This window comes from Scyliorhinus torazame, chromosome 11 (assembly GCF_047496885.1).
Source record: "Scyliorhinus torazame isolate Kashiwa2021f chromosome 11, sScyTor2.1, whole genome shotgun sequence".
NCBI classification, from domain to species: domain Eukaryota; kingdom Metazoa; phylum Chordata; class Chondrichthyes; order Carcharhiniformes; family Scyliorhinidae; genus Scyliorhinus; species Scyliorhinus torazame.
In genome coordinates, this window is record NC_092717.1 from 48,806,888 (window position 1) to 48,834,796 (window position 27,909).

Genomic DNA, 27,909 nt, shown 5'->3' on the forward strand with positions numbered 1-27,909 from the left:
TCATGTTTTGCTACCATTAGATAAATGTATTGAACTGATGAATCTTTTGAGTCTCTAAAGTGTAACGGTAATCTGTTGGTACGCTTAGATTGTAGCCATCTGGGATGGCCACGTCCAGATTACAAAATGGACACTTTGCAAATAATGCAAGGAAAATTGGACAATACCGAAAAAGCAAGCAGGTGCAAGGTCTGTCTGTTGATTAGAGCTGTAGCTCTCAGACAAGACCGATACTGCAGAACCATCTAAATACTAATGAGCCATCCCCGGGAACAAAAGGCAACATTTAGGTAAACAATGCTAAGACAGACACCCCGGCGCCAGAGGTGACTAAAACAAAGCAAACCAATGGCCACCTAGGACACGCCCAGCAATCAGGGAACCCACCCGTCTATTGGAGGAAAATCGATAAGAACGATTGGGAAACGGCCCAATTAATTGGGGCCAAGTTCAAGGCCCACCCAAAAGCGCGCGAAGCCCTTTTGGTATAAAAAGGATTCCCCAAGATAGAATCGCTCTCTTGGTCTTGGCTCTCAGCGAGGAGAGACCTGCCAAAGCTGCTCCAGACGAAGTAAATCCCAAGTCAACGCACGCTACGAGATAGACACTCCTAGTTGCTATCCTGTAAACAGCTCAACCCAGCAGCCTCAGAACCGAGAAATGGCCATTGTTCCTCTAACTGAGTGGGCATCTGAAGCTAAGTATAGGCTTTTAGTAATAGTGATAGTTTAGGTTGTAGAGTTTTATGCATGAGTATATTTGACTGTGCATAAATAAATGAGCATTGCTTTTGAACTTACTAACTGGTGTATCGAGTCTTTGATCAGTATTCGGTTTTGAACCTTGTGGCGGTATCGAAAGATACCTGGCGACTGTTGAGCAAACGTAATTAAACAGAGCCAAATTAAGAAACAACAGCAACATTTACTGGTGACTCTAGTGGGACTCGACTTCGAAGTGGCCCAACCACTCCGAGAGAACCCAAATTTGAATTGAGAATCCAATTGGAAACAGAAAAACCACAAGTGTAAGAACAGTACTGATCAAGCCTCCGAGATTCGGAAGTGTGTTAATGCATGCGTACTAACAGGGATATAAGGTAAACCTGAGAGATTCTGTTGCGTAAAACTGTCGGGAGTTTTGTAGGCCGGAAATTAGCGTAAGCCGTACCAGTGTTTACATCACTACTTTATCACCCCCTGTTCCAAATTCAGTAGAGAACCTAGATAGAGAAAATAGCAATGAAGGCAATGGAACGCCTTATGAACCCCCAGGAATTCGAGGTCGCCGCGACCAGTAGAGTAGGACAGTGTCCCGTTTGGGAAGATGAGATCAGGAAATATCTCAAAGGGAAAGGATGGCCCCTTTGGAGTGAATTCTGCGCCAATGATGAAACAGGTCCCGGGAGTATAGGACATACTTGGTGGGAGAACCTGTCAGAGATACACAAGAAGAGCTTAGGGAAAGCTCGCAAGCCGATGGCAATCGTGTCCTGTTGGCACAATTGCGAGGCACAGAGGAGGTCATTAGGACGCTCCGTAGATAGAGGAGAGAGACAGAAGTAGTGAGGTAGTCGTGAGCAAAGTAGAGAATGAGAATAGAGATTTGAGAGAGCAGTTAGCAGCAAGGGACAGAGAGGTGAATGATGCCAAGAGGGCACACCAGTCTTGTCTCGTGCATTGGAGTAGTTTCCAAACGCAATACGATAAGGCCTACCAGGACACGCAACGTGCGGTCTTGGTAAGACAAGAGATCGAGCAATTGAGAAATTGCAGAAACAGTGCAATGATTTAAAAGCAGTCCTACGAGCACTCCATACTTCCACGACGGAACAAAGGCAGAGCTCAGTAGACCACGCAAAGTGCCGGAAGCAAATTGCAGAATTGCAATCTCTGCTTTCCGTTCAAAATGGGTTTCAAAGCACATTCGGACCCCAGTTAGATCAGGAAACCGGCCCTGACTGGCAGGAATTGAATGAGACTGTCCATAGATATGTACATGGGACATGTACGCAGGAAAAACCCCAGAAAAGGAAAGCGCCCCAACCCCCAACTGAACAGGCAGAACACACCCCCATGAACCCTGAAACCACACACCGCAGGGCCGCAGCAGAAGAAGACGCAGATTTCCTTTATACAACCTTTTTAACCGTGACCCAATTACGGGACACGTGTCGAAAAATTACACCATTCCTTCCCACACCAGACCCCCACCAATTTTTCGCGAATATCAAACAGCAGGCTACCATGTACTGCCTGGATGAAAAGGAGCAAGTGAAGCTCACAGTTTTAAGCCTCGACCCATCAGTCGTGGCAGCCCTTCCCGACCCACAGAATGTAGGAGGAGGCACACTCCAAGAGATGCACACAGCGGTCCTTGATGCGATCGGCTTTAACAGAGGAGACCCCATAGAAGGCCTAAACAAGTGTAGGCAAAAGAAGACAGAGCACCCCACAGCGTTTGCTGGACGTTTGTGGATACACTTCACAGCAGTTTTCGGAGAGTTAGCCCGCGCCCATTGCCTCCAGATAATATGGCCAAATGGACTCGAATCCTAGTCTCTCACGCGACAGACGCAGGACAGAAAACCTGCGCAAATTATGACCCCTCAGATGAGGCCCACAATGAAAAGTGGGTTTTGAAGAGATTGTCCCGCGCTTGAGAGCAATCAGTCCAAAGCAAAACCCATTTATAAAACCCGATGGAAGAGCAGGCAGATATGAATCCAGTTAAAGCGCACCAGAACCCCGCATGGGTAAATGAGGTCAGGAACAGCCCACCAGTCAAAACCCCAGGAATGTTACAACTGTGGACAGTTAGGACGCTTTGCACGAGAGTGCAACACGCCCCAAAAGCAGCAGAGAAACCAACAGACAGGCACCCTAAACAAGAATAGGGCAAAGCCGATTCATAGCGTTAGCGCCCGTTCAGAGAATGCAGACATGAACGGCACCGACTGACGGTGTTCGGGCTCCCCAACTTGGGTCTGCGACACCCTTTGGGACAAGTCCGGTAGACCGGTAGTAGCAGGCAAAGTTCGGGGACACCCCGTGGAATTTCTTTGGGACACAGGAGGGTCCCGCACCCCACACAATTCCTCCACGATATTTCAACGAGACACGTGGCCCACAACAGACACCATCACACTCAGCGGCTTTACAGGTCATTTACAACAAGGACACATCACAGCCCCTGTAGCAATACAAATAGGGAACATCACAACTAAGCACCCCGTAGTTTTGGTTGCTCTGCCCCAGACAGCAGAACGTATCCTAGGATCGATTTTATGAGCTCCAGACAGCAGAACATATCCTAGGGATGGATTTTATGAGCTCCCACAACCGTTCTTTTGACCCAGTTAACAAGTGTGTATGGAAAATGACAAAGGCAGCATGAGCCCCCGCCACGCTATCAGTAGGGGAGTACGTAAACAGGATTAGCTCAGTAGGTGACTTCTGGTTCGACCCTTGAGCCATTAGTGCAGACCAACAGGTTAGGGCAGTCCTGCAGGAACACAAAGCTGCATTTGCACAGCACAAGCACGACTGTGGCAGTCTGACTGGCTTTGTGAACATTACAGGTCCCGACCCTAAACCCCAGAAGCAGTACGGATTTCCCCAGGAAGCAGAGGGAGAAATCTCCAAAGTAATAGAGAGAGTTTGTTGGATTAAGACGTACTCAAATCAGTAGTCTCCACAAACAACGCACCAATTTGGCCAGTCAGGAAACCGGATGGATCATGGTGACTGTCCATTGATTACCGGGAACCGAACAAAGCAACCCCAGCAGCAGCCCCCACCGTAGCCACGAGTCCCGAGACCATGCTCAAACAGGGACTCCAGTCAAATTTTTTTTCGGTTTTGGACATTAGCAACGGCTTTTGGTCCATTCCATTGGCTAAAGCATGCCAGTACAAATTTGCCTTTACATTCCAGGGACAACAGTATACGTGGACGTGCCTTCCACAACTCTCCCTTCCATTTTCCACCGACAGCTGGCAAATGGATTAGCAAAATTTTCCCGCCCCGATTGTCTGGTCCAGTACGTAGACTACTTGTTACTACAGACAGACACAAAGGGAGGGCACATTTCGCTTCTCGCCGAACTCCTAGGACTCCTAAAAGAAATTGGTGGTAAAGTCAACCCCAAGAAGGCCCAGATTTTGAAAGAGAAAGTGATTTACTTGGGAACAGTGATCACGCACGGTAAACGCGAGATCGAGCAAAAGAGAATTGACTAGATCGTTAAATTGCCCCTTCCCCACAATGTCTCAGCCCTCCGATCATTTTTAGGACTGGTTGGTTACTGCCGAACCCATATTGACGGTTTTGCCACTAAAGCAGCGCCCCTTTCCGAACTTCTCAAGAAAAAGGTACCTTGGGAATGGCGTCCACAGCATACGGATGCCGTGGATGCTTTAAAAAGAGCACACAGCTAAGCCCCCACACTACAGGTCCCAGATCCACTTTCCCCGTACTCTATCGAAGTAGCAAGCACCGACCGAGCCCTTTTGGCCATGCTCCTCCAGGAACGCCATGACCAATTACACCCCGTAGCATACGCCTCACGCGTGTTAGACCCTGTAAAACATTTTCTGCCTGTGAAAAGCACCTGCTCGCAGTTTTTTGGGCAGTACAGTACTTCACCTACGTTACAGGACTCAACCCCATCACCATCCTCACACAACACACCCCAACACAGTTATTGTTAGACGGCCAACTTAAGGATGGCACAGTCAGCCAAATCCGTGCAGCCTGTTGGACCCTCCTTTCGCAGGGACGGGACATTACAGTAAAAAGAACCAAGACCCACACCTTCCTTGCCGATAATTTGCAGTATGCAGGCACCCCTCATGAGTGCGAGATCATCACCACAAAACAGAACACAGGCCCATTTAGTCCCAAAACACCTCCCAGGAAAGCAGGTGTTACACCCCAGAGACCCCAGCTCACAGACACGTACGCACCCCTGAATATTTATGTGCATGGCTCCTCCACAGTGTTAAATGGAAAGAGAATTACCGGTTGCGGTATTTACATAGAGGACGTGCAGGGACGCGCCCTAGATGAGATTGCATTAAAGTTGCCAGGACATTTAGGCTCGCAGGCAACAGAACTGGCAGCGATCGCTTACATTGTAGACCACCCCGACTCGTTCCCGACCCCAGCAGACATCTATTCGGAATGCTTATATGTCTGCAAAAGTTTGACGGAATTCCTACCCCTGTGGGAAACGAGAGGATTTGTTTCCGCGGACGGTAAACCCCTACCCTCAGCCCCATTACTCCGCCATATCTTAGAGACAGCGAAGGATAGAAAATATGGAATAATTAAGGTTCGTCGTCATCACTGTTCCCCCCCCCCCCCCCCCCCGGTAACGTTAAAGCAGACGCCCTAGCGAAGGCAGGCTCCAGGCATGGTTATTTTTGGAAACCCCCCCGAATGCACCCCATTACACGCAGTTCAGGTCTCACAGACCAATATTCAGGATCTAGCGAAGGCACAGAAAGAGGACGAGAAAACAGGGAAGTTTTAAAGGGTACCTTCCCAGCCCCTTTTGATAAATACAAGAATGCAATAACCACACATGACGGTGTGATTTTAAAGGATGGCATTTATATAGGTCCCAGCCAGGACAGGAACCAGATCATTTGTCAGTTCCTTGACAATCATGGACACCAAGGTATTGAACCCACCCTAGCCCACCTCAGACCACTCTGCTGGTGGCCTGATTTAAAAGCCGATGTCGCCCACTACATAGAGAATTGCTTGATCTGTGCCCAGAACCATCCGGACAGATATGCAAAAAAGGCTCAACTTAGTCATACCCGCCCCGTTAATAGACCCTGGACAAATCTACAGATAGACTACATAGGACCCCTACCCCCTTTCAGAAATGGTTATAAGTATGTGTTGGTGGTCATCGACACAGTCACAAAATGGGTGGAAGCATTTCTATCGAGAACTAATACGGCCAAGACAACAGCGAAAATACTAACATAGCACATCTTTACAAGATGGGGCCTCCCCCGCAGTATAGAATCCGATCAAGGCTCCCATTTCCAGGACGTGTAATGAAAAACGTCCTCACAATTTTCAGCATTCGACAAACGTTTCGCATAGCATACCACCCCCAGTCAAGTGGGATTGTAGAGAGGATGAACAGGACATTAAAAGCCACCCTCAGGAAAATGGTACAGCAGAATAACAGCACCCGGGATTCAGTTCTCCCATTTGCTTTAATGTTTATAAGGAACACGGTATCCACGTCCACAGGATACACCCCCCACACCCTCATGACCGGACGCCCCATGAAAGGGACAGAATATTTATTAGGACTGGATTTGGCCAGCCCCGCAGTCACAGCCCTCACGCATGAAAATGCTGTACAACAATTGATAGAGAACATAAAGGCAGCCCAACTCGCAGCAGCTGCGAGACTTGGGACCAGGAAGAAACAGAGCAAGGCTTGTTCGACAAAACAGTACACGCCACTGAGTTTGCAGTAGGGCAGCAAGTGATGCTTTCCCTATACAACCCCAGTTCATTCCTTTCCCCTAAATTCTCCGGACCGTACTCCATTTCGGACAAAGTCAGCCCCTCGGTATACAAGATTACATATCCCAATGGTAAGTCTGCGTGGTTTCACATAAACCAGTTCAAGGCTTATGGCTCGCAGAATCGCCACACACACCACATCCTGCTCGCAGCAGCAGACGAGCATGCCCCGCCCACAGATAACGTTTTCCTACCCTCTCCCAACCAGTCCAGCCCGTCCTCAGACATGACTTCAACTCCACCCCCAGAGGCACGACTCCGCCTCTCCCTTCCTTCAACCAGCAGCAACAGCAACAGTGATAGCGATCACGATGATGATAGCCACAGCACACCACGTTACGATTATCACCCTGCACCAGGCCCCACTCCCAGCGAGTCCGAGCATGATTTCACGGACCCCTTCGAGATTACATGTTTCAAAGCCCCTGACCCAGACCCACCGCCCGACGATTACGGATTAAACCTAGTAGCTCCAACCTCGACACACGATTCTGGCACCAAAACAATTTGTTTAGGCTCATCCGGAATGATGAGCTGGACCCAAATTCGCCCCAAGCAGCTTTAGCATGATTACTACAGTCAAGAGTTTGGCAGCCAGGAGAAGCGGATGACAGAATCCGACTCCCACCAAACAAATCCCTTTGCGACCCTGTTCGCTATTGAGCAGTGAGGTGTCCAGATGATGGAAAAAAGGAACCGATGGAGAGATACGGTGTCCTTTCTGATGGAACCTGCACCATGTTTGTTGTATGTTTGTTCGTCAGTGTTAATGTTAATTGTTGTTTGTAAACATGAAAGTTTTTCACGGCCCCACGTCACCACTCCTTTAATGCCCCCTGGCGGTTAATAGAACAAGTTTGTACTCAGACAACAGTTCAGAGGAACTAGTTTGTCAACAGAAAGCAGTTCAGAGGAACTAGTTTGTCAACAGAAACCAGTTTAGAGGAGAAGTTTGTCAACAGAAAACAAGGCAACCCCCACAACGACCACATTCTTACCCGTTCTTGCCGGTTGCTCAGGCAGTGGAGAAACGGCACTGGTCCCTGCCCTACCTGAGGACCCCCCTCTGGTCAGCTACGCTCGGGTAGAGCACAAACGGCTTTGATCACCGTCCTACCCAGGGATTCCACCCATTTCTTACCCGCTGCGGCCCATACGCACCCCATTTTGGCACTTTCGGTTCAAAATTCTTTTTTGTTTGTTTTTGGCGACCCTTGGGTTGCTTCCGTATGCTTTTTACATCCTAAAACACTAGGATGGTAGACCGCACAGGCTACGAGACAACTTGCACTATGTCAGGATTTTTCTCGGATGTCTTGTCCCAAATATTTGGTTTAACAAAAAAAATGAGGGAGTCACAGATGGTGACCAATTATAAAGGGAAATTGGCAACAAAGGACAGACAGGCATACGAGATCTTAAGCAAGACAATAACAGGTATTATGCTTGTGTTCACAGAACTCTGGAACCTCAGGAACCCCAGAGGAAGACAAAGAAGAAGACAGAAAAATGGAAAGATGAAGACGACCTCCATCATGTTCACCTGGATCTTAGCAGGATCCCTTCAGTTGAGCGCGGACGCTACCCCCCCTGACACCTACCACACAGGCCATGAATGATTCCACCCCCGCAATACACAGAACCCCGAGTAAGCTAGCCCCGCGACAGCTAACAATACCCCAACCTGGTGTGATACATTTGTCACCTGGTACTCACTATCGTATGTAGTAGAAGCCCTCTTAGTACTGGCGATACTTTGCAGTGTCGTGCAGACACTTAAGAGTCAGGAAATAGCGAAAGAGAGCCTACCGCTCTCGCACCCGGTATACAGGTTTAGGTCCCCCATTTTCGGATTCCACCAAACCCCCGAACCCCTTGACATGAATTAAAGTGCATCCGTTTCTCTTTATGTATTCTGTTAAATAAAGAAATTTAAACCTCCGAGCCTGACTGCCAGGCCAGAGAAATTTGTGTGTTGCTATTTTGTACAGTTTAAGATGTTAAAGATTATTTTTGGGATTGTTTTGAGTGAGGATAGTTTATTGAGGATAGTTAGAGGTTCCAGTTTTTTTATTTTTCTTTAATGCATGCATTAATGTCATAGCGCCTGTAGAGTTTTATAATAATATATGTATTTAAAATGATTTAGGTAAAATTGTGTTTCATAGGATCGGGCAGAGTAGAGCCTGATTATGGGTGCCCTGTTGGGTCAGAGGACGAAGACGACGCAGTAATGTGATCCTTCATGCTTCGCGTTGAGGATCACAAGGAGGGTGTGTAGCCATCTGGGATAGCCACGTCCCGATTACAAAATGGACACTTTGCAAAGAATGCAGGGAAAATTGGACAATACCGAAAAAGCAAGCAGGTGCAAGGTCTGTCTGTTGATTAGAGCTGTAGCTCTCAGACAAGACCGTTACTGCAGAACCATCTACATACTAATGAGCCATCCCCGGGAACAAAAGGCAACATTTAGGTAAACAATGCTAAGACAGACACTCCGGCGCCAGAGGAGACTAAAACAAAGCAAACCAACGGCCACCTAGGACACGCCCAGCAATCAGGGAACCCACCCCTCTATTGGAGGAAACTCGATAAGAACGATTGGGAAACAACCCATTAATTGGGGCCATGTTCAAGGCCCACCCAAAAGCACGCAAAGCCCTTTTGGGTATAAAAAGGATTCCCCAAGAGCGAATCGCTCTCTTGGCCTTGGCTCTCAGCGAGGAGACCTGCCAAAGCTGCTCCAGACCAAGTAAGTTTCAAGTCAACGCACGCTACGAGATAGACGCTCCTAGTTGCTATCCTGTAAACAGCTCAACCCAGCAGCCTCAGAACCGAGAAACGGCCATTGTTCCTCTGACTGAGTGGGCACCCGAAGCTAAGTATAGACTTTTAGTAATAGTGATAGTTTAGGTTGTATAGTTTTATGCAAGAGTATATTTGACTGTGTGTAAATAAATGAGCATTGCTTTTGAACTTACTAACTGGTGTATCGAGTCTTTGATCAGTATTCGGTTTTGAACCTTGTGGCGGTATCGAAAGATACCTGGCGACTCTTGAGCAAACGTAATTAAACAGAGCCAAATTAAGAAACAACAGCAACGAGCAACAAGATCTTGCCATGGTAACCTTGGCTGGAGGTTTCTTTAATAGCTCAGTGATCTGTGGGATTGTCATTCCTCCTGGTTGCATTTGAAATCTTGTTGATGCAATAGGACAGTACAGTGGTTGAGAAGCTGGAAATGATCGGTTACTCCTCACCATTGCGCCTTTGTATCCGATTACTTCATAGGACCTTGGTTCGGATCATATCCTTGTCAGCTTAGCTGGTTGCCACATGCACTCTGTGGGACCGTGGATGCAAACTTGGCAAATCTGTACCTGCATGTCGGTCATCTTCTCTTGGCAGTTTTAAAAGCTGCTCTCTAGTTTCTGAGAGAACGGGCAAGGGTAGGATCTTGCTTGGTCTGTCTACATTTGAGAATTTCACTGTGCAAATCATTTGTTCAGCTAGGCAGTTAGATCCAGGGCAATGAGGTGAAGAAAACGTGTAATCAATATTCCACTTCTCACACATATCTTGCCTTGGCTTACCAATTGTTCGAAAAACAAAGTTAGTTTTCAGGGATTTATATTTGTAATATTAAACATTAGAAATAAGGTATAGCTTTAAATGAATTGAATTTATTGTTTCTGTGCCTGGAAGGGTAAAACCTATAGTTAGATTCATGCTGGACTAAGGTGTTTGTATGTGCGGGGGTTGGTTCAGTTCCAATCATGTCCCTAATGTGCTTCGAGGGGGTTTAAGGCACGAAAAGTAAATAGAAGTTGTAGGGAGGCCATTTTCCTGAGGGAAGGCTTACTGTTGTACTTAAGTTTTTACTGGAAGCCAGAGCGGTTGGAGACAGGACACTGAGGAGTGAACAGCTCTAAACTCTGCCAGGAGAAGCTGGACAGGACAAGTGAGTTGCAAAGATACAACCTTCCTAAGGAAGGGGATACAGTTCAGATAACTAGGGAATTGGGACAGAAAGAATGTTAAAGATGCCTGAAATGAAGAGAACAGAGACAAAAGGTATTGCTCAAAAGAATTCAAGGAAGACTAAACAAAGCATTTTGAGTTAAAGAGGAAATTGCAGCAACCAGGTTTAAAGTGGGACAACAGTCTTTAAAAGGTATATCAAACATTTGATATTATTTTAATACAGTCTGGGAATTGAGAGTTAAAGCAACAGTGAGCAGTTTGTACAGTGGTGAAGACAAAAAGATTCTAATGGGGTTGGTATAAAATCCTGGACTGGAAGCTTTATTTAGAAGTGTTATTTGGAAAACCTGATCTGAGTTTTGGAATGCAAACCGCTAAGGGAAAGCATTATTACTATGAAAGAAGAGTTTCAAGTGTGTTTTTGTGCGTAGAGTTTGGAAACTCTCATGTGACAATCATCTGGGGGGGATTCTGAGGAAACATCCACAAACATATACTTGGGATTCAGAGTGGAGAGTGTATTAGCCCAATCATCTTGTGTACTTAAAAAGGGACTTTGTGCTAATGAGACCATTGTAGATTAAAATGTACTATGTAATCTGTGTCAATCGTAACACCTGTGTGCAATGTTTAAACTGAGTAAAGGAATTTTGCTTCATAATCCAATGTTTCCAAGCTTAATGTTTTTCGTGTTGTTGAAATTACAGCAGACCTGTGACTCTGTTCCTCCATGTTTTATAAAAAATTATAAAATTACTGTCTTTATCAGGTCACAAAGATTGCGGTGTGATGACCTACCTGCCTTTAAAAATGATTCCCTGGGAGATGCATAGCTTGTCTGGTAAGGCCAAAATGATCTCATGTTTCTGGACTTGCTGAATTGAATCAGGCCATCATTCATTGATGGATTTCTACAGTTTCTGCAGTGTGAAATCTTTAGTGTTTCTTCTTGTTCCTGCTGGCACTTGTGTTGTGTAAAATGTGCCAGATCAATTTGGAGAACATCTTCAAGTTCGATGTCAATGAAGTCAACTTGTAGGTCCAAGGATACATCTTTTTGCACTGGATTAGGCAGTCTGCGAAATGTATCCGATGTGACCATCAAGTTACTTGGCTTGTAACCTCAGTTGTAACCGTGAATCTTTATCAAGAGACGCTGCAATCTTAGCGGTGTACTGTTCAATCGTTTTCACCAAATCATCTCCAGTGACTTGTAGTCATTCTTTACCATAAATCCTTTGCCAAATAGATGGGTGTGAAAACACATGGGGTGGGATTCTCCGCCCCGCTGCGCCACATTTCTGCCCCGACCGGCCGGCGGGATTCTCCATTACGCCAGCCGGTCAATGGGGTGTCCCATTGTGGGGCAGCCCCACGCCCTCGGGAAACTCACGGCCGCCTGCATAATGGAGAATCACGCCGGCGGAGAATCCCGGCCATGATTCTAAAAACCAAGGTTAATGTTTCCTGCTTGAAGTAGTTGTAATGCATAACAGACATTATGAAGCAAATGCAGCCGGTTTCCTTTTTCAATTATGCATGCTCCCAGACCATTCTGTGGGGTATCTATCATCAGGGTAGTTGTCTGCCTTGGATCCTAAAATTGCAATGTTGATGCTTCTGACAATGACCATTTCAGTGCTGTGTAGAAGTACTAATGGCTTTCATGCCACAGGAAAGACGCATCCATTCTCAATAATTCCTTGAGCAATGAAGATTTTTTGTGCGAAATTGGGAATGTATGGGAAGAAGAAATTAGAGACCCCTAGAAGATCTTTGAAGCTCTTTGAAGATCGGCATTTCTTGAGGAGTCGGTATGGCATTCATATCCTGCATTTTACTTGGACAAGGGCATATGCCAGCATTGGAATAAATAGAAGAAATTGATCTGCTGCATGCTGATAACACACTTCAGACTGTTGAACAGCAATCCTTCATTATGTGCTGCGTGCATGAATAAATCCAGATTATGCTCACGATCTAGCTTAGTTCTACAACAGCAATGTCATCAGCGAAACACATGCATCTTGGCGCAATGCACGTAAAGCTGTCTATGTGAGCTTGAACAAGATCCTGGCTGACTGATAACCCAAAAGGAAGTTGTTGAAAACAGTATCGTCTGAATGGGGTACAAAATGTAGTAACCTCTTGGGACTGCTCCGTGAAATGTACCAACCAGTAATCATGCTTGCCATCAAACGTAGAGAAGAACTTTGCACTGCAAATCGCAGATTTAACTCATGTAATGTAGGTATTTTGTAAGGATGATACAAAGTTGCATTTAAACATTTTGGATCAAGTCATGCTTTCAATTATTAATCCTTCTTTATGAGCTGCAACAAACTGTATTCGTGTACTCTTCTAAACATTGTCTTTCTCTCTCTTGTCCAATTTGACCTTCAATTTGTATTGTACTTGGATGCTGCATTCATGTGGTGGATCAATTGACAGATCAGCATTCTCTTGCAAGTGTAATGTTGCAGATATCTTAAAACGTCATCCAATTTTGTTGAAATATACTGGATATTGTGAAGTTAGGTCGTGAACGGAGATGCCAGTAGCTTTTCTGGTTGATCTGCCATGACTGATTCCATGGATTGTCACTGGTGTAAAGTGCCGGGTAGACCTAAAATCAACCGCCCTTTAGTCTCCACGACATAGACATAGAATATCTGTGCACCCCAAGAGGATTGACTGTACTTTGCATTCCAGTACTATGGATCCTGCACATGGAATATGTGAATCATTACATGCTGAAAGTTGTGCAGTTGTCCCTTCCATGTCTGTGGATACTTATTTTTTTATTCTTTCAGAGGAGTGGGGATCACTAGCAAGGTCAGCATTTGTTGCCTATTCCTCAATGCTCTTGAACCGAGTGACCATCTAGGTCATTTTGGAGGGCATTTTTAAGAGTCAACCACATTGCTGTGTGTCTGTAATCGCATGTGGCCAGACTGGGTAAGGAAGGCAGATTTTCTTGCTGAAGGATATCTGTGAACAAGATGGAGCTTTACAACAATCAACAAAACAGTCACAACAATCAATAAAAGTCACTTTTACTTCCAGATTTATTAATTGAATTTAAATTCTACCAACTGGGCAGCAGGGTGGCACTAGTTAGCACTGCTGCCTCATGGCACAGAGGACCCGGCTTCAATCCTGGCCCTTGGTCACTGCCCATGTAAATTTGCACATTCTCCCCATGTCTGTGTGGGCCTCACCCCCAGAACCCAAAAGATGTGCAGGGTAGGTCTATTGGCCACGCTAAATTGCCCCTTCACTGGAATATTTCAAAATTAAATTAAAATAAATAAATAAATTCTACCAACTGCCTTGGTGGAATTTGAAATCAGTCCCTGGCGCATTAGCCTAGGCTTCTGGAATACTAGTCCAGTGACATTACCACAATCCCACCATCTGCCCAGATACTTTTTTAGAATGTGCACGGGTACTTTGTGTCATAATATACACCAGTATATCATGGTGCAGACACACACTGATGGACACACAATGGGACCAATCAACATACACAACACCGCAGCCAATCACCAGTGAGAGCACACGCACTATAAAGACAGGGGACATCAGAGTTCCCGCTCTTTCGAGTAGCAGCTAGATAGGAGCACAGAGCTCACAGCCTGCAACACAGACATTCACCTTGTGCTGAGTGTATCAACTAGTTAGGACAAGGCAAAGGTCTTTAGTTAAAGCTGGTATCGTATTTACCCACAGTTCAAGTATGTTTATAGAACATAGAACGATACAGCGCAGTACAGGCCCTTCGGCCCACGATGTTGCACCAAAACAAAAGCCATCTAACCTACACTATGCCATTATCATCCATATGTTTATCCAATAAACTTTTAAATGCCCCCAATGTTGGAGAGTTCACTACTGTAGCAGGTAGGGCATTCCACGGCCTCACTACTCTTTGCGTAAAGAACCTACCCCTGACCTCTGTCCTATATCTATTACCCCTCAGTTTAAAGCTATGTCCCCTCGTGCCAGCCATTTCCATCCGCGGGAGAAGGCTCTCACTGTCCACCCTATCTAACCCCCTGATCATTTTGTATGCCTCTATTAAGTCTCCTCTTAACCTTCTTCACTCTAATGAAAACAACCTCAAGTCCATCAGCCTTTCCTCATAAGATTTTCCCTCCATACCAGGCAACATCCTGGTAAATCTCCTCTGCACCCGCTCCAAAGCCTCCACGTCCTTCCTATAATGCGGTGACCAGAACTGTACGCAATACTCCAAATGCGGCCATACCAGGGTTCTGTACAGCTGCAACATGACCTCCTGACTCCGGAACTCAATCCCTTTACCAATAAAGGCCAACACTCCATAGGTGTTCTTCACAACCCTATCAACGTGGGTGGCAACTTTCAGGGATCTATGTACATGGACATTTAGATTCCTCTGCTCATCCACACTTCCAAGAACTTTACCATTAGCCAAATATTCCGCATTCCTGTTATTCCTTCCAAAGTGAATCACCTCACACTACATTAAACTCCATTTGCCACCTCAGCCCAGCTCTGCAGCTTATCTATATCCCTCTGTAACCTGCTACATCCTTCCACACTATCGACAACACCACCAACTTGTATCGTCTGCAAATTTACTCACCCACCCTTCTGCGCCTTCCTCTAGGTCATTGATAAAAATGACAAACAGCAATGGCCCCAGAACAGATCCTTGTGGTACTCCACTTGTAACTGAACTCCATTCTGAACATTTCCCATTAACCACCACCCTCTGTCTTCTTTCAGCTAGCCAATTTCTGATCCACATCTCTAAATCACCCTCAATCCCCAGCCTCCGTATTTTCTGCAATAGCCTACCGTGGGGAGCCTTATCAAACACTTTGCTGAAATCCATATACACCACATCAACTGCTCTACCCTCGTCTCCCTGTTCAGTTACCTTCTCAAAGAACTCGATAAGGTTTGTGAGGCATGACCTACCCTTCACAAAGCCATGCTGACTATCCCTGATCATATTATTCCTATCTAGATGATTATAAATCTTGTCTCTTATAATCCCCTCCAAGACTTTACCCACTACAGACGTGAGGCTCACCGGTCTATAGTTGCCGGGGTTGTCTCTGCTCCCCTTTTTGAACAAAGGGACCACATTTGCTATCCTCCAGTCCTCTGGCACTATTCCTGTAGCCAATGATGACATAAAAATCAAAGCCAAAGGTCCAGCAATCTCTTCCCTGGCCTCCCAGAGAATCCTAGGATAAATCCCATCAGGACCCGGGGACTTATCTATTTTCAGCCTGTCCAGAATTACCAACACCTCTTCCCTACGTACCTCAATGCCATCTATTCTATTAGCCTGGGTCTCAGCATTCTCCCCCACAACATTATCTTTTTCCTGAGTGAATACTGACGAAAAATATTCATTTAGTATCTCGCCTATCTCTTCAGACTCCACACACAACTTCCCATCCCTGTCCTTGACTGGTCCTACTCTCTCCCTAGTCATTCGCTTATTCCTGACATACCTATAGAAAGCTTTTGGGTTTTCCTTGATCCTACCTGCCAAATACTTCTCATATCCCCTCCTTGCTCGTCTTAGCTCTCTCTTTAGATCCTTCCTCGCTACCTTGTAACTATCCATCGCCCCAACTGAAACTTCACACCTCATCTTCACATAGGCCTCCTTCTTCCTCTTAACAAGAGATTCCACTTCTTTGGTAAACCACGGTTCCCTCACTCGACGCCTTCCTCCTTGCCTGACCGGTACATACTTATCAAGAACACGCAGTAGCTGATCCTTGAACAAGCTCCACTTATCCAGTGTGCCCAACACTTGCAGCCTACTTCTCCACCTTATCCTCCCCAAGTCACGTCTAATGGCATCATAATTGCCCTTCCCCCAGCTATAACTCTTGCCCTGCGGTGTATACTTATCCCTTTCCATCATTAACGTAAACGTCACCGAATTGTGGTCACTGTCCCCAAAGTGCTCTCCTACCTCCAAATCCAACACCTGGCCTGGTTCATTACCCAAAACCAAATCCAACGTGGCCTCGCCTCCTGTTGGCCTGTCAACATATTGTGTCAGGAAACCCTCCTGCACACACTGTACAAAAAACGACCCATTTAATGTACTCGAACTATATCTTTTCCAGTCAATATTTGGAAAGTTAAAGTCTCCCATAATAACTACCCTGTTACTTTCACTCTTATCCAGGAGCATCCTCGCCATCCTTTCCTCTACATCCCTAGAACTATTTGGAGGCCTATAGAAGACTCCCAACAGGGTGACCTCTCCTTTCATGTTTCTAACCTCAGCCCATACTACCTCGGAAGATGAGTCCCCATCTAGCATCCTCTCCGCCACCGTAATACTGCTCTTGACTAGCAGCGCCACACCTCCCCCTCTTTTGCCTCCTTCTCTGAGCTTACTAAAACACCTAAACCCCGGAACCTGCAACATCCATTCCTGTCCCTGCTCTATCCATGTCTCCGAAATGGCCACAACATCGAAGTCCCAGGTACCAACCCATGCTGCCAGTTCCCCTACCTTATTTTGTATACTCCTGGCATTGAAGTAGACACACTTCAAACCACCTACCTGAACACTGGCCCCCCTCCTGCGACGTCAAATCTGTGTTCCTGACCTCTATACTCTCATTCTCCCTTACCCTAAAACTACAATCCAGGTTCCCATGCCCCTGCTGCATTAGTTTAAACCCCCCCAAAGAGCACTAACAAATCTCCCCCCCCAGGATATTTGTGCCCCTCAGGTTCAGATGTAGACCATCCTGTCTGTAGAAGTCCCACCTTCCCCAGAAAGAGCCCCAGTTATCCAGAAATCTGAATCCCTCCCGCCTGCACCATCCCTGTAGCCACGTGTTTAATTGCTCTCTCTCCCTATTCCTCATCTCACTATCACGTGGCACGGGCAACAACCCAGAGATAACAACTCTGTTTGTTCTAGTTCTGAGCTTCCATCCTAGCTCCCTGAAAGCCTGCCTGACATCCTTGTCCCCTTTCCTACCTATGTCGTTAGTGCCAATGTGGACCACGACTTGGGGCTGCTCCCCCTCCCCCTAAGGACCCGGAAAACACGATCCGAGACATCACGTACCCTTGCACCTGGGAGGCAACATACCAAACGTGAGTCTCTCACGCTCCCACAAAATCTCCTATCTGTGCCCCTGACTATCGAGTCCCCAATTACTAATGCTCTGCTCCTCTCCCCCCTTCCCTTCTGAGCAACAGGGACAGACTCCGTGCCAGAGGCCCGTACCCCATGGCTTACCCCTGGTAAGTCCCCCCCCCCCACAAGTATCCAAAGCGGTATACTTGTTTCTCAGGGGAACGACCGCAGGGGATCCCTGCACTGACTGCTTCTTCCCAGTCCCTCTTACAGTTACCCATCTATCTCCAATCTTTGGTGTAACTAATTCCCTGAAGCTGCTATCTATGACCCCCTCCGCCTCCCGAATGATCCGAAGTTCTTCCAACTCCAGCTCCAGTTCCCTAACTCGGTCTTGGAGGAGCTGGAGATGGCAGCACTTCCTGCAGGTAAAATCAGCAGGGACACTAACAGCATCCCTCACCTCAAAACATCCTGCAGGAGGAACATTGCACTCCCTTCCCTGCCATCCCCCTAACTTTCTACCAAGATCTGGCGAACAACTAAATTAAATTAAACAAAAAAAAAAAAATAATAATAAAATATGGTACTTACCTCACACCAATGGGTTTTATTATTAGGTTAGAGGAGGAGGGCGGGTGGGAGACACTACACGTGTAGTGTCTCGGGTTTCCTCTCCACCAGAATTTATTGGTGAGGGTCTTCCCAGAAGTCCGCGGGTCGACCTTCCTGTTCCCACCTTAAACACTAAAATGTTTTTAAAAACAGCAAAGAGGGACCGAAAACGGGACCTGCTCCTGTGAAGGTCTCCCCGAAATCACTAACGCACCGCTCCCGCTGAAATCGACTGGCCTGCTCCTGCAAAGACAAGTGTTTTTAAAGGAGAAACTTACCTCCCAGAAATCACTTGCGCACTGCTCCCGCTGAAATTGACTAACCTGCTCCGCTCCGTTTAAATAGTTAACCTTTTAATAAAATAGTGTTGCACTACTTCAAGTGTTGGTGACCTGTATGTGATCCAGAACACCCAACACATCATGATACCAGGAATGGTTGCATGCTAGAACTTCTTAGACCTACCTGCAAGTGATCTGCCTTCCGCCAGCATTCCGTCATTCTGCAACATGGACAACATTTGTCTGCCGCCGCCGCTCCACATCGCCGGCAACCTCGGGGCCAACTGGAAGATTTTCAAACAGCGCTTCCAGCTCTACCTCGAAGCCACGGACAGGTTGCTCTTCTCCTTTCCACGGCCGGGGACCATGCCATCCATATTTTCAACTCGCTCACCTTTGCAGATGACGAAGACAAGACGAAGTTCAAGACGGTTCTCCTCAAATTTGACACTCACTGCAGTGTAGAGGTGAATGAAAGTTTCAAACGCTACGTGTTCCAGCAGCGTATGCAGGGTAAGGACGAACCTTTCCAATCCTTTTTAACGCACCTCCGCATCCTTGCGCAATCTTGCGGCTACGGGCCCACCTCCGACTCCATGATACGCGACCAGATCGTTTTTGGTGTTCAGTCGGACCCCCTACGTCAGCAGCTCCTCAAAGTAAAGCAACTCACCCTAGCGACCACCGCCATTGAGACCTGTGTCCTACATGAAAATGCCACCAGTCGATACTCTCATATACAAGCGGCTGAAATGGCGCAGCAAGGTTCCCACGAGGCGGAACGGGTCCAAGTGATTGAACACCTCCAGGGCCTCAGCCTGGATGAGGGCGGCCATTTTGTGCGTTTTTCGTGGACTCCCGCGCTTGTACGCACCAAACGAGGGGACGGCGACATGCAGGACCGCACCGCGCATGCCAGTGGCGCAGCGAATGTGCTGACGTCACGACATGCGGCAACTGTGGCTCCGTCCATTTAAAGCAGCAATGCCCCGCAAAATCTCGACAATGCCTACGATGTGGAAGACTTGGCCACTATGCTGCCTGCTGTCGAGCAGCTCAGCCTTCCAATGCATATCGCTTCAGCCAGCCTTGCAGGAATGTTCAGGCAATACAACCCACTGTCACCGAGTCCGATTCCGACCTCCCACACAGCAGTGACACCGAGGACCCAAAGGTGCCTTATCGAGTCAGTGTCGTAACGAAAAACAGGCTGTCCCCGAAGCAAAGACACCAGCCGCTGTCGGTATACAGCATCGATCCAGACGATGAGTGGTGTGCCACCCTGACGGTCAACCGGTCCCAAATACGATTCCGCCTGGACACTGGTGCCTCCGCCAATCTCATGGCGTGGTCTGCTTTCCAAAGCCTTTGTGTCAAACCAGCCATCCTTCCATCGGCCTGCCAGCTATTGGACTACAATGGCAACATCATTCCTGCTACCGGCTCATGCCAACTCGAAGTGATGCACAAGTCACGAAAAGCCATCCTTCCTTTCGAGATCGTGGGCTCCTCGAAGGACTCTCTGCTTGGCGCACAGGCATGCAAATTGCTAAACCTCGTTCAAAGAGTTCACTCTCTCTCTCCTGATGACGCGCATGCCTTCCAGGATGCTGAATTCAGGGCGCAACTTAACGCCGTCACGACCAGCAGCGCGACGTCTTCGAAGGCATGGGCACGCTCCCATATACTCAAACAGAACGCCACGCCTGTGGTGCATGCACCTCGCAGAGTCCCAGCACCCCTCAAGCAGCAGCTGCAGGACCTCCAAGACCAAGGAGTGATCTCCAGAGTTACGGAACCAACCGACTGGGTCAGTTCCATGGTGTGCGTAAAGAAGCCTTCCGGCGAGCTCAGAATCTGCATTGATCTAAAGGATCTGAATCGCAACATAATGAGGGAGCATTACCCAATCCCCAAGCGCAAAGAGGTCACGTGCCAGATGGCTCGGGTCAACCACTTTTGGCAGATATTGTTACAACAGGATGCCGTTTGGGATCATATCGGCGTCAGAAGTATTCCACAGGATCATGGAACAAATTATGGAAAGCATTGAAGGTGTTCGCGTCTATGTTGACGACATAATCATTTGGTCCACCAACCCGCAGGAGCATATCAGTCGCCTCCAGCACGTGTTCAAACGCATACGGGAGCAGGGCCTCCGCCTCAAGAGAGCCAAATGCTCCTTCGGCCAGACGGAACTCAAAGTTCCTAGGGGACCACATCTCCCAGTTGGGTGTGCAGCCAGATGCGGACAAGGTGGCTGCCATCACAGTCATGAAAAAGCCAGAGGACAAGAAGGCGGTCCTCAGATTTCTGGGCATGGTCAACTTCCTAGGGAAGTTCATCCCTAATCTCGCCTCTGATACCATAGCTCTCAGGAACCTGGTCAGGAAGACGACAGACTTCCAATGGCTTCCTGCCCACGAGTGCGAATGGAGAGAACGTAAAACCAAACTTACCACGGCCCCGGTATTGGCTTTTTTTGATCCAGCGGAAGAGACAAAAATTTCGACCGATGCCAGCCAATCTGGCACTGGGGCAGTGCTCCTGCAACGCGATGAGGCCTCATCATGGGCCTCCGTTGCATATGCGTCACGCGCCATGACCCCCACGGAACAGCGCTACACGCAGATAGAAAAGGAGTGCCTGGGCCTGTTGACCGGTGTCGTCAAGTTTCATGATTATGTGTATGGCCCTCCCCAATTCACCGTCGAGACCGACCATCGCCCGCTGGTCAATATAATACAAAAAGACTTGAACGACATGACGCCTCGCCTCCAGCGCATTCTGCTCAAACTCCGGCGATACGACTTTCAGCTCGTATACACCCCGGGAAAAGACCTGATCATAGCCGACGCTCTGTCCAGGGCAGTCAACACCCCATGTGACCCAGCGGGATTCGTCTGCCAGGTCTGCCACGGATGAACGCCTCGCCCAAATTCGCCGCGAGACTGCGGCTGACCCCCTGCTACAGCGTGTCATGCACCACCTAACAGACAGGTGGCTCAAGGGCCAATGCCCGCAGTTCTACAACATCAGAGATGATCTGGCGGTAGTCGATGGTGTCCTCCTGAAGCTGGACCACATGGTTATCCTGCACAGCATGCGCCAGCTCGTCTTGTAACAGCTACACGAGGGCCATCTTGGCGTGGAGAAGTGCCGCCGACGGGCCCGAGAGGCAGTGTACTGGCCCGGCATCAATGACGACATCGCCAACACAGTGCTCAACTGCCCCACCTGTCAGCGGTTCCAGCCGTCCCAACCACGTGAGACCCTACAACCCCATGAGTTGGTCACGTCCCCTTGGTCCAAGTTCGGCATCGACCTGTTCCACGCGCTGGGCAGGGACGATGTTCTGATTGTAGACTATTTTTCAAACTACCCGGAGGTGGTACGTTTGCACGACATTACATCGTCTGCAGTCATCCGTGCCTGTAAGGACACCTTTGCTCGTCACGGCATCCCACTCACTGAGATGTCGGACAATGGCCCCTGCTTCGCAAGCCAGGAATGGTCCAACCTTGCCAGGAGGTACAACTTTGTGCATGTGACATCCAGTCCCCTGTACCCCCAATCAAATGGCAAAGCGGAGAAGGGCGTCCAGATCGTCAAACGGCTCCTCTGCAAGGCTGCCGATGCGGGATCCGACTTCTACCCCGCCCTACTGGCCTATCGCTCAGCTCCACTGTCCACTGGCCTGTCGCCAGCCCAGCTGCTCATGGGTTGCACCCTGAGGACGACGGTGCCGTCCATTCACGTCCCAGACCTCGACCACGTTCCGGTCCTTCAACGAATGAAACTGTCTCGTGCACAGCACAAGGCGGCTCATGACGCCCGTGCGACTGATCTCCCTGCTCTGGCTCCAGATGACAACGTCCGCATCCATCTTACGGATGGTGGCTGGTCTGCAACCGCTGTGGTTCTTCGGCAGGTGACTCCCCGCTAGTTCCTGGTTCGTCTACCGAATGGTTCCATTCTGCGCAATATTCGGCGTGCCCTTCGTCTCGTTCCGCCCTCGCTACGTGATCCTCCGCCAGTGCCACGCCCCCCTGTTGTCCCTGACCTGCACTATGCAGAGATTCCGGTTACTCTGCATCCTCCTCACTCTGACGCAGTCCAGCCCGCTCCTCAGCTGGTGGCTCCTGACCCACCCTTGAGGCGGTCAACCAGAATTCATCGCCCACCTCAGAGACTTAATTTGTGAATTCTGTGCATTAATGGACTCTCTGGTCTGTTCTGTTCTTCCGTTTAATCGTTCAAGTGGTTTGTATATAGTGTTCATCTCGTTATTTGTGTGACACACGTTTTTTTCTGCAACAGGCACCTTCCCATGTAAGTAGCTTAGTTTTATGTACATAGTCCTGTACATATTTCGCACACACGTAGTCAGGAACATTCACCACACACTATTTATTGTCACGCAGGCACACTTTTTTATATAAAAGGGGGGATGTCATAATATACACCAGTATATCATGGTGCAGACACACACTGATACCAATCAACTTACACAACACCGCAGCCAATCACCAGTGAGAGCACACACACTATAAAGACAGGGGGCATCAGAGTTCCCGCTCTTTCGAGTAGCAGCTAGTTAGGAGCACAGAGCTCACAACCTGCAACACAGATATTCACCATGTGCTGAGTGCATCAACTAGTTAGGACAAGGCAAAGGTCTTTAGTTAAAGCTGGTATTGTATTTACCCATAGTTCAAGTATGTTTAAATCGTTAACCTTTTAATAAAATAGTGTTGCACTACTTCAAGTGTTGGTGACCTGTATGTGATCCAGAACACCCAACACTTTGTTGCCACTTGCCCGTGTCAACAGTGGATGTTTATCAACTTTCTTAGGACAGATAATTTGAATTTAGGCAAACACTTGTGTGAAGGTATGTATGTTTTTTCAAGATTGATGGTGAGAAGCCTATGTTCACCACTTTTCGCCTCAGTATGCGCATCATCATCCTTTTCTGGATTGCCAATCACCTCATATTTATTTTCTGACAGGATACCAAATGATCTTTTTTTTTAACCTGAAGCTTCCTGTTGCGTATGACCTGTTTGGATCAGTGCATTGCTCTTTGTAGCTGCATCAGTCTTTGCTAGAGTACACTGGTGCTGCCGATAGCCTTTTCTGTCACATGCCTTGCAGAATTTATTAAAAATTGCACATTTCCTTGGAAGGCCACATCTTCCACATGTCTTGCTATGTTTGGGTGTTCTAGTGAGTGCATCAACAATTGGGTTGTGCACTGAAAAATTCTGTCTGCTAGAAAAATCACAATGTGTACTCATTCCTCTACATTTGCTGATGAAGTGGTCCATGGATTCTGCAGGTTGTTGTTGAAATGACATTAACTCTAGCCAATGAATATGGAAGTTTAATCTGATTTTGAACCAGTCTTCCGACGTGGTCCATATCTTTTGGAGATCTTTCAGCTCTTTTGTTGTTAATCCTGACATGTTCAGTATATGTAGACCTTAATTCCCAATTGGTAGGCAAATTGTTATGGCTTGCTTATATGTTTCAGACACACTTGAATCAAGAAACCATAGCTCTCTACGCTATTTAAACATTCCGAATTTGCAAAGTAGGTCATCTGCATCCCAATTCAAACTGCGGACCTTTGTGGACATTTTGACAACATCCCTTTGACTTTGCATCTCCCAGAGTACCTGAGATGTGTATCGATGCAGCTGCTTTTGCATGCTTTCCCAGTGCTCCACCTTCTACAATTGTAACTTTCTCTGGCCTGATTTTAATGCTGGTTTATTTTTTGTTTGATTCTCCCTTGCTCACTATCGATCCAACCCACACTCAGATCACTTGCATCCCCTACTCAGCTAACCTGGAGCTGGTCCTCTCAACACACTACCCCACTCTGAGAGATAATGCCCACTGAACTGACAGACTATGCACTGCAATTTCACCACAAAGGATCCATCTCTTTACCATCTCCTTATTTTAGCACAATCCAGTCCTGTGTCTTCAAAGCTTTCCTGTGAAGTTTTGATACTACGACTTGTTGCGATCTGACCAAAACATTGACTGTTGTCTGATGCCATGTAATATGATCCAAGGCTGTTTACCATGTCATACCTGTACTTAATCTTGCTGCCATGCTGTTTGACCACCGCTGAATGCCATGTCATTTTTTAATAACGATATAAAGACACCAGTCCCTCAAGGGATTAGGTAAAGATGTTATTTACACAAGGCACGTGAACACACACACACACACACACACACAAAAAAGACATCAGCAGCAGAGCAATGTGCCATGTGTTGTACTAACAGGTGAGAATGAATGAGAGACTGGAATGCATGACATGCTTCTCTTCTAGTGATGGCATGCTGCTGTCCCTTAAAGGCATATTACAACAGGTAGCACGGTTGATTACCTTTCCATCATACTGCTGATGATTTTTGTGGACAGGACTACCTGGGTAATGATCCAACTAGGTTGGTTATATTCCAGCATTTCCCTGGTTCCTCAGCAATAATTTCAGAATTTTTTCTACAATTATTGCTTTGATGGACGTGCTGTTTATGTTACATGTGCAATTTATTCATAATGTCCCACACAGATTTGCAATCTCACTGCCAAAATAACCTGTTAATATATGGGTTGGAGCCTTGGACATTATTAAGCGCTAAAAAGAAAGCAAAAGCTCTAATGATACCTAACTTGTTGAACATTGCTGGTGATTTTTCTGTTCTATAAGCCACGGGTGTCTTTCCATTATCTATCAGGCTCTGTACTTGTGTATGCACGCTAAATTCTAAACAAATGCCTTCAATGTAACTTTTGCGAGGGAAAAATTCAAAATATACATGGATCTGGGGGAAGGCAATGGTGTAGTGGTAATATCATTGGTAATATCCAGAGGCGCAGGCTAATGCTTTGGGAACATGGGCTCAAATCTCACCACAGCAGCTGGTAGGATTTAATCAATATAAAGCTAGTGATGGCTGTAAAAACTCATCTGGTTCACTAATGTCCTTTAGGGAAGCAAATCTGCCATCCTTACTCGGTCTGACCTACATGCGACTCCAAACCATCAGCAATGTGGTCAACTCTTAACCGCCTCTGCAATGGTTAGCAAGTCACTTAGTTAAGGATAACTAGGGACGGGCCCACATCCCAGGAAAATAAATAAGAGTAAATAAATAATACAGAATGTACAGATACGTGTGCGAGTCAGAATGACTTCAGGAAAACATTCAGGTGATTTGTCTGGCCGGATTATCTCTTTTGTTCATGCTGTTTGTCATCATTAAGCTATTAATATAAAGGTGCATAATTTTGTGCTCGAGTTAAAATACAGGAAGGCAGAAGAGAAACAGGAATATGCAGCGACAGGAAATTGCATCAACTTCAGTAGGGAAATGGGGAAAATGGACCAACGGCAACAAGGAGTCACAGAAGATGTAGGAAAAGCTACAGGGATATAGCTGTAGGGAAAGATGTAGGAAAGTAAGCCATATAGTTCCTACCTTGCCATCTTCTGAACAAATCCCAATATGCTCTCCGCTTTCATCCAAGCTAACTTGATTCACCTTCACAGTGCTCTGAAATGCAGTAACCAAGGCACAACATGTCACTCACTGCTCAATGTGTCATGGACATAGATGTCATAGTCTTATTGGACAGCTGTTCTGGGCACTCATACTAAAGGTACATAGAGGAAGGAAACATAAATGGGTCAATAGAATTTTTTTCAAATATTAATAAAAATAAAACATTTGTATCTTGGAAGTCCAAGTTAGCAATACTCAAATTAATGGTAGACGTTTGAGCAGACTCTTATCATCTTTGTGCTTGAGTAACACTGGCAATCTTAAAATACATCATAGTGGTTTGAGACTATGAACGTACATTTCTTCTTAAAATCAGTAAATAGAATGCTGACACCAATAGACTGAAAAATTGTTGGATCGTCATTCAACTGGTTCACTAAAGCCCTTTAGGAGAGGCCTTGCAATTCTCACATGTATCTGGCTGGTACGATTCAAGTTTCGCATCAATGTAAATTCTTCTTAACTGCCACCTGAAGTGGTCTGGCAAGCCAATCAGTGAAACCAAACCGCTGGGCATTCAGGATGAGAAATAACCATCAACGTGATCATACCCACATCTCGAGAATGAACAAAAACTATTTGTTCCACAAAATAAATAATACTATCCCATTAAGTACATGATGATATAAATCTGAGCGGCACATTGATGCAGTGGTTGGTTAGCACTGCTGCCTCACGATGCCAAATTGCCCCTCAATTCAAAACAAATTCTTAAAATGAAATAAATGTATGCTCATTTTGCAAACAATGGAATAACTGATCACATTCACCATTATTGATTTTATTCTCAGTGGCAGAGGGTCAAGAAAATACTTTTCCACATGAATATCCTCTTCAACACAAATAATATTTGGAATTTCCGTTAGAGCTCCCCATAGACGGTAAGTGAGCCAATTGTGCATAAAAGATCTAAGTTAGGAAAATGCCTTACCGACTAGTCTGGTAGTGTGAGGAAGAGGGGAGGGTTTTTTTTTTTAAAACACTGAGACTGGAATGCACTTAGTCACTGGAGAGACCATGTCAACATTTAAGAATACACTGTATTGTCATATAAAGAAACAGTGTGATGAACAGATATGCCACCAGGAGCATGACATTAGGATAAATGTTCATGTTGATTATAAACACCAGCAAGAACTGTTTGGCATGGGATAGCAACATAACATATACAACATTCTTCCACAATTTTGGCCTAGGAGTGAGGGAAATAAAAAATTGTCCAGCTCGTCACAACCCATCAGTATCTACATACTCTTGTACATAAAAGTAGGTGATATGGTCAGGGGTGGGAAGAGTGAGCTTTCCTCAGTGATATACAGACTGGAGTATGCAAGATTCAATTGTTGATCCGGGTGCCAATTGAATTTGTTCTGAGAACTTTACATCGATGAATTAGACTTTGGAATAAAATATTCAGTTTCTCAATTTTTGGAGGACACCAAAATCTTGAGGGGAAGTTTCTCTGTATCCACTCTATCAACACCTTTCCTAATTTTAAAGACCTTTATTAGGTCAACCCTCAGCTTATTTTTTCAAGAGAAGCCTGTCAATCCTTTCCTGAGATATATCAGAAATGTGGGGGCAAATATCTCAGGAAAGGATTGACAGGCTTCTCTTGAAAAAATAAGCGGAGGGTTGACCCAATAAAGGTCTTTAAAATTAGGAAAGGTTTTGATAGAATGGATACAGAGAAAATGTTTCCACTTTTGGGGAAGAGTATATGGAGTTCAGAAGAAACATCTTGACCCGAAGAGTGGCTAGAAT

At 46.5% G+C, this 27,909-nt stretch overlaps 1 protein-coding gene across 4 annotated transcripts in view; it reads right to left on the reverse strand.

Moving 5' to 3' along the window:
• The window catches only part of vps41 (VPS41 subunit of HOPS complex), a 267,921-nt gene that overhangs the window by 161,919 nt on the left and 78,093 nt on the right, over positions 1–27,909 (reverse strand). For all 4 annotated transcript variants that reach the window (XM_072467229.1, XM_072467227.1, XM_072467228.1 and 1 more), the window contains exon 5: positions 26,062–26,136. In XM_072467229.1, coding sequence (XP_072323330.1) covers positions 26,062–26,136 — 75 coding nt within the window. The remainder of the gene's footprint in view (positions 1–26,061; positions 26,137–27,909) is intronic.